Source organism: Nyctibius grandis, chromosome Z (assembly GCF_013368605.1).
Source record: "Nyctibius grandis isolate bNycGra1 chromosome Z, bNycGra1.pri, whole genome shotgun sequence".
In the NCBI taxonomy this organism is placed as follows: Eukaryota; Metazoa; Chordata; class Aves; order Nyctibiiformes; family Nyctibiidae; genus Nyctibius; species Nyctibius grandis.
The window spans coordinates 78,676,986-78,689,145 of NC_090695.1; the positions used below are offsets into that span (position 1 = coordinate 78,676,986).

The 12,160-nt window shown below is 36.3% G+C and overlaps 1 protein-coding gene across 1 annotated transcript in view; it reads left to right on the forward strand.

The window, feature by feature from the left end:
• The window catches only part of KIAA0825 (KIAA0825 ortholog), a 254,030-nt gene that overhangs the window by 32,837 nt on the left and 209,033 nt on the right, over nucleotides 1–12,160 (forward strand). Inside the window, exon 3 of the mRNA XM_068423333.1 lies at nucleotides 3,417–3,556. Coding sequence (XP_068279434.1) covers nucleotides 3,426–3,556 — 131 coding nt within the window. The 5' untranslated portion in view covers nucleotides 3,417–3,425. The remainder of the gene's footprint in view (nucleotides 1–3,416; nucleotides 3,557–12,160) is intronic.

Sequence of the window (12,160 nt, forward strand, 5' to 3'; positions counted from 1 at the left end):
GTTAAATTGCATTGATACTGTGGGTTAAAATAAGACACCTGAGAAATATTTCTTTTTAAGCTACACTGTATATAGGTTAAGTTTCTTGAGTAGCTACCAGAAAGACTGACAGCTACATCATTTTAATGGTGATGAATGGTCCTCAAATATGTTTTGAGAAGAACGATACCTATTACAGATAGGGACACACTGAGCTGCATCTGAAGCAGGTTGTCTAAGACTATTTGTCTCAAAACATACGATATTTCACTGTAATAATAAATAGAAATATGATGGGATGATACTTTTTATGCAGCATAATAACAAGCGTTAAATTAATCTCCTTTGCAGAAGGAATGGGTTGTTACTGTCTAAAATACTTTGAAAGAATTTGGAGTTTCAAAACAGAGTTCTTCCCCCCATTATTACAAATAATAAAAATATTAAGAAACAGATTTATTTCTTAACAAAAGTTGGCTTTTGCCATCAGAGGAGGACTGTGTCATACTGGCTATCAGGGAGCAGCAATGACTACCTGCTCTTTGAGGGCTGGGAGAGAAGGGGGATAGCCCGAATGGCAGGGGAGAAACCTTGCCAGCCGATGCCCATCCTGCTGCCCCCAAGAGAGGCAGCTGGGGCAGGCACCAGAATGATAAGTCTAGTTCCACTGAGAGTCCAGGTCATAAGGCAGTTAAAGCCTACTAGTGCAACCAGGGCCCTGACACCGGTTACACTACATAACGGCAGAATTTCTGCTCAATTTGTAGTACTTTATATGTTGATGTACCTATTTTTTCCTTCTGAAACATTTTTGTATTTTGCTTCTTCATGGGATAGTCTTGTATTGGAGAAATACTTAGATTTTCATAAGAAGTTTCCACTGACCATCTAAAACAATATTTGAAAATTGAATAATCAAATGTTGCCTTTCCCCCCGTAAACCAAGACTGAAAGTAATAATTACCTTGTTTTGACAAGTGAACCAAAGAAGTATGACATAGAAGTCTTACAGGAATGCATACATGAAAACTAGGCAGTCATGTTTGCAAGGTGTTTTTTTTCATATGATGAATTTTTTAAACAGTAAGTGGTCTGTAAACTATACTGATATTTTTCTGAAGAACATGAGCTTCTTTTGGCTATCCTGTAAAGAAATGGGTAGGAATAAATGTAAATGTAAAATTTTCATTGTGCAGCTATGTTATGAAAACTCTGAATCACTCCAAGCTGTTGTTATTTTTGCATTACATGTGTCTATCATACAGTAGTACATTTTACACCAATCATTGACTGTTCTGCAAGCATAGTTAAATAGAAGATGGGTTTGAGTTACAGCTATTGAATGGAGTTAGCATCACATTCTGTATAAACTCTGAGATATTTCTGAAGAGAAAAGGGAATGGATTTGTGTGACCATGTCTGAATGTAAGTATACATCAGTGAACTGTATTTTCAGTATTCCTTTTGTCTCAGTTCTGTAAAGCGCTGTTTAATGTTTTTCCATTGGTTGGAGAACCTTCCCAAGTTGGCCTACTGTTCTCTTGCCAGAACAACTGACTGAAGTATTTCAGCATTTGGGAGAGAGGTTTTTAACTTCTACTTTTAATTACAGCGTCTTTAATTGCAGTAACATCTGTTAAGATACTTTGAGTCTTATATTCAAAGACTGATCTTCCCTCCATGTGTTACGTGATGTATTTGGTTTAACATCCAGACTTTTTAACCAGAAGTGTGACTCAGTTTCAGCAACATTCCAGAATGTTGAAAGTCTTTGAATTGTTATTTGCAAAGGGGTGTTCTGTATCTTCTGAGAATTTAAGAAAATTACATAAGCATGAAATATTTTGTTGTTTTGTGCTGTTAATTCAGATGTGCGATACTAGGCTCTAAAGGACCTTCACATTTGTTCTAACTTTGTTTTGAAAGAGCAAAACCAGAATAAGTAGTGTCATTTCTGCTGAAGAAATGTGCAGTTCTGGTGCTTGTAGGTCTACACTCATATTTGACAAAAACTATCATCTTGACCTTGCATCTTAATCTGATGTTCTTTTGGAGCATGTGTCTTGTAGACTGTTCACTTAGAAGAACTCTCCATCTATTTTTCTAGTAGTGCCTCCAGGTAAATTTCCAACCAACACTGTAATTGCTTCATAAAAGAATATTACTTGTAAGAAAAACAGTGTATTTATTAATTAATTATATTTTGTTGCCCAAACATTGTGCGCATCTCAATAGTTACATTTGTCCCTCATGTTGCTATTGCAATATGAATAGTAGTATTAAATAATAGTAGACGTGAAATATCACAGAATCACAGAATCAACCAGGTTGGAAGAGACCTCTGGGACCATCGAGTCCAACCATTGCCCTGACACCACCCTGTCAGCTAGACCATGGCACTAAGTGCCATCCCCAGTCTTTTCTTAAACACATCCAGAGATGGTGACTCCACCACCTCCCTGGACAGCCCATTCCAATGTCTAATGACCCTTTCTGAGAAGAAATTCTTCCTGATGTCCAACCTGAACCTCCCCTGGCGAAGCTTGAGGCTGTGCCCTCTTGTCCTATCGCTAGCTGCCCGGGAGAAGAGGCCGACTCCCACTCCACTACAACCTCCCTTCAGGTAGTTGTAGACTGCAATAAGGTCACCTCTGAGCCTCCTCTTCTCCAGGCTAAACAACCCCACTGGTTATTAAGACTTTTCCACTTTTCATGTAATTTTTTCTTTAACGTAGGTAGCAGGTCATCACTGGTTGGAAACTCAGTTTCGTTATTTCTCAAAAAAGAGGAAACAAAATGCAGAAAAAAAATAGCTCTGCTAATGCTTTGCTTCTGGGATTTAATGTCTTAGTTTGAGTAGGCCAGTGGATTTGGCCGGTGTTTTGGCAAAGTATTTCTTGAGTAAAATGTGTATAAAGGAAGATGACACTTGTTTTCTGGTACATTATAGTGCTTTGGTCTGGATTTTCATGTTCCAGGTATTTGCAATGATGTGCTTAATTTCCAGAAAGCAGTTACGCCTTGGACAGAAATTATAAGCATACAGAAAATAAAGTTACCCTCTAATGTATTTATCTATATTTATGCTTTCCAGTTATAATATTGAGAATTTGCTTTCTAAATTTAAAAAGAAATCGATGAACAAAGCTACTACTCTGATTAAGGTAAAAGAACTGATTTTTTTAAACCAAAAAAAGCAAGTTATTATGAACCTCTGCTTTTAAAACCTCTGCTTTAATTTTACAGGTGTCCCTCTCTGTAGAACTCTACTCTGAAGCATGCACCAGGTTTACTATTCAACGCTGATTTTATAATTCCCTGCATAAATGCTTCCCCTATTAATCTAAGTATTTCCAAGGAACAAAATATTGTATATGTTGATGCTTATAGTCTGAATGTTTTCATTGTTTAACCACTTTTCTTCATCTGTTTTACAGATTGTGAAAATGGAATGGGGAGGAGAGTATTCTCTTGATTCTTCAAATTTAGACTGTTTGTTAAATGTCCTTCCTGGGGAACTGGAGTTTCAACAAATCATTAGTGATCTTGATGAAAAAATAAAGAAGAACTCTTCTAGGTAAGGAGTATTTTATTTGTATCCAAAATATTAGTGAAAGTCATTATATTTGGGAAGAAATACACCTTTTCTCTTCTTTCTTCTCTAGCTGTAGGTTAAAATTCTGATTATTATTTCAGTAGTAATTTTACCTTAACCACTTCAGCATTTAACAAATTTTTAATGCCATATAATTTTTGTGCTATAGTCTTCCTCTGTATGGTATTTTTAACAGTTGAGTCATCTTAATCTTAGGAATTATTGCAGTAGGTGCAGTAGTGGAGGAAGAAAATATGTATTCCCATGACAGTTGTATTTCCCGCAGCTATGAGACAGAATTTTTATTCACTACAAGAGCTACAGAATTTTACAAAAAAGCAAAATTTGAACTCAGTATGTTCTTTAAGCATTTCTAATGGAAGTAGAAAAAACAAGTAAGTTTATATATATAATCTTATATAAGCCATTATTTTACCTATTTCAGTTAAAACTGTTACACTGCAATAGAATATTTTCTAACTAGAATTTGTTTTGTAGTGTATTTCATTGTCCACTTCTTTGTAACATACTGGTTTCCAAATATCAATGCTACAGAAACAGTGAAGTACTAAAAGAGTTCTTGTTTGATGTGGATTTTTTGCATAACTACAAAAAAATCAGCTCACGGTTCTTTGGCTTATTTGAAAAGTGGTGACAGTGTTTTGTGGCTAAACTCTTTACAGCCTTTAGAGTACTTTGACCTGTGAAAGAAGCTTTTAAACAAATAAATGAATTACCCCTTTAAAAAAGTAAGTGTACATTCAGAGATACAACAAATAGCAGAATTTTGTATTAAATTTTGAAAATGCTTGCCTTTGGATAACAGTGCATGTTATAGAGTTGTATTATTTCAAAGCATGCCCTTCATGACATCTGTTTTAAGATTGCGTAATTTTAATGAAGCCCACATTTTGGTCCTCCATTTTGATGGCCTTTGTCTGCTTCCAAACAGCTTCCTGAAGAGTGGAGATAAATCATTGCTGATTTAGGTCATCTCTAAATTATTGTTATATTGCTTATGCCAGGCTGAGATATTTTTCAGGCTTTTTATTTATATCATACATATCTCACATTTTGAACATTTTCGTTTAAAAACTTTGTGTTTACGAATGTAGTTGCGATAGTAATAATCCCATGATAGCAATGATAGTGAAGATCTGGGAAATATGCTACTGTGGACCCATGCATAGTGCAATTTCATATTATGATATTCCATCTGTTGACTTCAGTGAAATGTAGATAGTTACTTAGAGTTTAGCTGATGTCATAACACAGTTACAGGTACTTATGATTTGGGTTGCTACGGTCTTATATATCTGGGAAAAAACAGCATCAGCATTTTTGGCAGATGTCTTGTCACCTCTTCAACTACCAAATAAAAGTGATTTTGTCATCATTATGCAGAGCCAACCTAAGAGTTAGAAAAATTATGGTCAAGATGAGTCTTTGGAATGCATGCTTTACTACTTTTTTTGGTTTTAATGTCTGTAAAATGTCGCTGCTGGTTGAGAAAACTTTTGGCTATGGGAAAGCAGGCCAGCTGTTCGTTCCTTTTAATGGTACTTTATAGCTTTTAACATTTTATGTACGTTTTACATTAACATCATCACAGTGGAACTACATGTACATTTTTAAGAAGGCTGATTGTCCTCATCTTAGGGATGTAGTCCTACAAGTTAGAAGGGCCTTTTGCTGTAAGTTTTGTAAGATCCAAATGGTATGATATCCAAGGAGAGCAGGAAATTGGATTAGGGTGTGGTATACAACGACACATGTCAGGAAGAGCTTTGTATTTCTGCTGAATAGACACTTAAGCTAGTTTTTAAACTAATTTTCACAAGGAAAATCAGAATGTAGCCCTGTAGTTACCAGGTGATATTTTGCTCCTGTAATATGTCAGCTTCAGAAATGGAGAGGAGTTTAAAAGAAGATGGACAGCAGCTGATGTGACTTTTAAATTAAAAAGAGTCCTTTTATTGCTAATATATTAGAGGTAGCATGGAATGAAATCATTTTCAAGTTACCATTGATCTTTGTAAGTGGTATGATAAGAGCAGCTCTATGCGCTACAGTGATACAATTGGAATACAATCCATTTTTCATCAGATAGATTTATGATTTTATTATACCACAGAGGATAAACATAATAGTATACAGCATATATATATTTTTAAAAATAAAACATTGTGTAAAAAATTATGATCCAAAAGTGTGTAAATCACTTGAATGCTCATTTATTGCCTTCCAACTGAATAGCTTTTATAAAATTGTGTGACACGACAAATCAGATATGCTTTCCAGCAGTTGAATTACCTTCAGTATTTTTGTATTATACCAATTCTATTTGGTGCTATAACCAAAAAAAAAAAGGCCATCTGTGTGAAATTGTTTTATTTCTAAGTTTTAAGGGAGTAAGTGGTTCATTCATTCACTATTATATAACAGAGCTCTTATTACACTTGAATGTTAACTTTATTTTTACAGCAGTTTATAGAGGCAGGTGAATAGGAACCCTCAAAACCATTGTCATTGCTGGCCAGTCTTACATGCGATGGTAGTCTCGGATTATTCTAAAGCATGAAATTGCAGTCATAATTTCATCACAACAGCGATTTGTCTTCAGTTGTTCCCCTCACATTTGCTTTGACTTTTACTGTTTATCAAAACTGAGGTTTTGGATTTTTTTTTCCTAATGTGGAGGATTAAGAATTAGTAAGAGTTACTCTTCGAGCAATCCACAGAATGAAACTTTCTGCTGGTATTTAATACCTTTAAGCAGAGAATAAGGTACAGAGCTTGAAACCAATCTTTTAGTGCATAACTTGAAAGTGATTGTAAGCACAAAATCTCTTCAGCCGTTGATATTTTTGTGTATTTGGTTCTTTCTTCAGTGAGTGATTGGCTGCCTTTTAGTGGTGATAAAGTGGTGACAGAGTCTATGAGGCTGTAGGATAGTGTGAGGTATTGTAGGTCTTCTTCAACAGAACAATTACTCAGAATTCAACAAAATTATTTACTAATAATTGTATCTCCACAATACATTGGAGACTGTATCTTTGTGAGGCTTTTCACAAAGGCTTAATTTGACTTCAATCTAATAAACTTCAACATGACCCTCTGTCTATTTGACAGTAACTCAGTCATCTGGGATTTTGATGAAGGTCATTTTTGAAGGTCTCCAGTGAGGCCAATCCTGATAAGTGCTTACAGCATTGCATCTTGTCCCATAACTGTTCATTGTAAATTGTAATCATTATTTGAGCAACAACCAAGATCCTTAAATTGCAAATAATCACAGAATCAGCTAGGTTGGAAGAGACCTCTGGGATCATTGAGTCCAACCTTTGACCTAACACCACTGTGTCAACTAGACCATGGCACTAAGTGCCACATCTAGTCTTCTCTTAAACACCTTCAGGTATGGTGACTCCACCACCTCCCTGGATAGCCCATTCCACTGCTTGATAACCCCTTCCGTGAAGGAATTTTTCCTAATACCCAATCTAAACCTCCCCTGGTGCAACTTGAGGTCGTTTCCTCTCATCCTGTCGTTTGTTACCTGGGAGAAGAGACTAACACCCTCCTCGCTACAACCTCCTTTCAGGTACTTGTATAGAGCAATCCGGTCTCCCTTCAGCCTCCTTTTCTCTGCACTAAACAACCCCAGTTGCCTCAGCCGCTCCTCATAAGGCTTGTTCTCCAGACCCTTCACCAGCTTCGTTGCCCTTCTCTGGACTCTCTCCAGCACCTCAATGTCTTTCTTGTAGTGAGGGGCCCAAAACTGCACACAGTTCTCGAGGTGCGGGCTCACCAGGGCCGAGTACAGAGGGACAATCGCTTCCCTTGCCCTGCTGGCCACACTATTTCTGATACATGCCAGGATATTGTTGGCCTTCTTAGCCACCTGGGCACACTGCTGGCTCATATTCAGCCGGCCATCGACCAACACCCTCAGGTCCTTTTCCACCAGGCAGCTTTCCAGCCACTCTTCCCCAAGCCTGTAGCGTTGCATGGGGTCGTTGTGCCCCAAGTGCAGAACCCGACACTTGCCCTTGTTGACCCTCATACAATTGGCCTCTCCACATCGATCCAGCCTGTCCAGATCCCTCTGCAGAGCCTTGCTACCCTCCAGCAGATTGACACTCCCACCCAACTTGGTGTCATCTCAGAACTTACTGAGGGTGCACTCGATCCCCTTGTCCAGATGATTGATAAAGATATTAAAGAGAACTGGCCCCAAATCTGAGCTCTGGGGAACACCACTTGTGACAAGCTGCCAGATGGATTTAACTCCATTCACCACAACTCTTTGAGCCTGGCCATCCAGCCAGTTTTTTACCCAGTGAAGTGTATGCCCATCCAAGCCATGAGCAGTCAGTTTCTCCAGGAGAATGCTGTGGGAGACTCTGTCAAAGGATTTACTAAAGTCCAGGTGGACAACAATCACAGCCTTTCCCTCATCCAGTAAGAGGGTCACCTTGTCATAGAAGGAGATCAGGTTAGTCAAGCAGGACCTGCCTTTTGTAAACTCATGCTGACTGGGCCTCATCACCTGCTTGTCCTGTATGTGCCCCGTGATAGCACTCAGGAGGATCTGCTCCATAATCTTCCCTGGCACCGAGGTCAGACTGACAGGCCTGCAGTCTCAGTCATCACTGTTCTATTTCTTTCTAGTATCAATGATACCATTACCTTACAGTTTCAGTGGATATGTTTTGTAAGTAGATAAATTACAGATATGAATTTAGGTCATAGATTACAAGGTCCATGATTACAATAGAAAGAATTTGAGGAAGTGAATTTTTTCAAGGCTTTAGCTTTATAATAAGCCTGTAACTTTCAGATTCATATTTTAAAGAATTGCTGGTTTTGAAAACAAGTATCAAGACATATTTGACTTAACAGCATTTTTCTAAAGAGGTAAAGTTTTTGTGGTCAGTCTTCCTATCAGTTGCGTATTGCTGCGTACAAAATAACGTTTAACTTCATTCTTATTGGTCTTATTTTATTTTGAATAGAGCTTAGATACAAAATACGAATAAGAGAATAATATAGTCAAACTATGAAAAAAAAGTTAACATACACACAAATGTGAGGTGATAACAAAACCTATATTATTAGCAGTAGCAGTTGCAGCTTTTTTTTCTAGCTTTTTCCTCTGCTGTTCAGGTCACTGTTGTAAAGAACATAAAATATAATAATCTGTTTATGCAGTTGGGTTAATGAGAGTAAGAAAATGGACGTGCCAGAAAGAATAAGCTGATGGTCAGATAGACTAGAACGGAACAGCATAAGCATTATAGGCTGGAACTATAAGAATCTCATTTTTTTCAGAATTTTAGAAATCCTAAGAGATCCATTGTACCATGAATGTTACTGTAGGTTATCATAAGCATTGCAGGAACATGCAAGATGATAAATAGCCATTTTTGGTAAAACCTCGTTTCTGTTCAAGATAAAGTTATCAAAACATTCTTTGCATGAATCTTTATGGGTTTTTTTTAGATTTTTAGTTGGATTGTATCTAGCAGTTTAAAAGTTACTAGAAAATAAGTTACTTATATTTATAGTTAAATTGCTGTTTATTGACGCACAGTAGTGCTAAGGTATCAGCAATGACCTCATGAAATTGTCTGTAGATCACGGGAAATTTTCGTAATATTTCCTTTTGGCAGGTTAGCTTTCATGAAATAAAACAAAATGTTTGTTTCCACATGGGAGAAAGTGTAACAAGGAAAATGCCTGTGGGTATTATACTGGTAAAAGTCTTTCTTAAAGGTGTTTTACTACTCAGAAGTGTACAGCAGGTCCTCTGACACACAGGTTTCCAAATGATACGAGTGATTTTCAATAAAATGCCCTGTATCTTTAGCAGTCAAGCTTTTTAATGAATACACATGACAATAACAAAGTAGTATTATGTTAGTGCTTCTGTCTTCATAATACAGTAGGTACAATTATTTCATCATTTTTAAGACAAACTGTCCTTATTAAAAGACATGTAAAGTCTGATTCTAAAAGCAGATCTCCATGAATATGAGGATCTTAAGCACAAGTAATATGAGGTTTAAAGATAATTTCACTTTATAGCTTAGCAGTTTAATTTAACCAATCTCATTGTTATTTTATGGCTGTTCCATATGCTATATGAAATAAATTGAAACAGTGCTTGTTAGAAATTGAAAGGAGTTAGAAGATCATCCTTCAGCTTACTCATAGTAAACTTAGGCAATGGAAAATGATGTATGGAGACAGCAACACTCATTTTGATACTGTGCTTTTCAAAATAATGTTGTATCAGTATGACAGTGCTTACACTATTGGTTCCATTATAGTACTTGGTTTGTAACTGTTTGTCCATTGATGCAGCCACTTAAAAAGCAGTTTCTTCACATGATTAGGTTATTCCTAAAAACTGTCGTTAAATTAATGAATAAGAGCACATAGGAGTTCTCAAATTGAGACTGTCTCTATTGCGAGAATACTTACCAAATAGTATTGACACGCTACTCCAGAAAAGCACTCCAGTGTGGACACAGATAACATAACTGAACTTTGCTTACTGAAAAAAAACAAAACAAAACCAAAAACCCTCAACTGTAAAAAGGAGAAGCTATTTCAGTGAAATAATTTTCACTAGCATAATGGTATACCAGTAGTATTAACCACAGGCATCGATGTGCCCACAAAGGCTCGAGATACTCTTTGTGTGGGACTAAACATTTCTTTCTTGAAAAATCTGTCAATTTTACAAAAATCTGTAAGAGCATAAGTATCAGATTTCGTTGCCTCAGGGAAAGGTTAATTTTTTCTTTGAGCTTTTATATTCCATTCCTTCTTTAGTAGTTTGGTGACTATTTTTTTCTGTGTATGTTTGAACAGTTCCACGGTTTCAAAGAAGAGTGGAATCATCTGTGGAAGAAAAAATAACTGAGGGCTGTTAAATACCAGGACACTATCTGATTTAAGTCCTTGTGTCACAAACTGCTAGAGACAATGAAAATATTCTGAGAAATCTTAGCGTAGTTTTTTGGTTTGGGTTTTTTTTTTTATTCTTCTTTGTCATCTCCTGATGACCACTGTCAGAGACATATGGAGACCTTCCATCTGACCAGGAACAGCTATTCTAATTTAGTACCAGTAGGGTAATTTCCAACAGAAGAATTAAGCACCTTCTGGTTAGGTTCAGCAATGTCTCAACATTGGTGCCTGAACACCTAAAACATGAATTGTATGCCTCACCTGATTAAGGTTTAGAGTTTCAGAGGATGTTTCAGAAAGCATACATATGGAGCACAGAACCAGTTAACGAAAATAAATAGGGGAAAAGTATTAGACTGAACTATTTCTGATTTCGCTGTTGTACTCCAGATCTTATATTCCTGATTTGGATAGGGTTGCACACAGGCATGGTTGTATTTTTCTATTGACTGCACAAGATTTTAAGACAATTTGTGCTCCCATTGTACATGTATAGTGTCAGTTGACATCATCTAGGTTGATGCCTCAATTTGTTCAAAAAAAGGAGCTTATTTACTGCACTGAACTTACTAAAATATATTTGCAGTTAAACATTAATGAAAAAGGATTATTTGGGGGGAGAAAAGGAATTTAGCACTTTATATGGCTTTTTGTAATTATACTTTTAAGAATAAAATTCATTAAATACATAAAGCACATTTTCACATAAAAATTATATCTTTTGTTTACAGTTTTTAAAACCTCAGCAAATTTCCTTTCTAAAAAAAGAAATCAAAGTCTTGTTCTCCCTACACTGATGTGAAATTATAGTTTTAAATACTGATCTACATAGTGAGAATAGTTTTAGTCCTATTTGGCAGAAGTCTTTTATTTAAAATGATTGCTTTATAAACTCAGATAATACACAATAAAATGGGTTTTTTTTAGTGGTAAGCAAATTCCTAAATATTTCATTTAATGACTTAATTTGTCTAAAGGAATAATTATCTATAATTAACCATGTTCATGTAATACTAAGTGTTGACAAAAATCTTAAAAGAAATAACAGTGGTTTTGAGACCATGTTTGCCTTATGCTGTAAGTAAACAGGATGAAAATATTTTTATTCAATGAAAACCAGTTTTAATCCTAGTTCGATGTTTACTTTATTGGAATAAAAGGATGAAATAAAATGAACAGACTTATCATGATTTGTACCTACAGGGAAGGCCACTGAAATTTATCCACCTAATCCCCTTATCAGTGTTGGGACAAATTACCAAAATACCTGGTCTTGAGAAGGCTGTAGCCTGTTCATAGCTTGTAGTTTATTGGCTTGCACACAGATTCCTATCTCAAAGATGAGTGTAAAAGTTGGTTCCTAATTGAAGCAGATTGGCACAGACTAACAACAGTAGACCCTTTTGCAATGCACAATGCTCTAATCTATTGGGTATGATTGAATGAGGCACATCAGCACAACACAGTAAAAGCCTTTGATAGTGTCCCAGGAGTCAAGGTGTGTGAACAAGGCATTTAGTTTCGTAGTCCTGAGAACATAGAATCACAGAATCACAGAATCAACCAGGTTGGAAGAGACCTCAGGGATCATCGAGTCCAACCGTT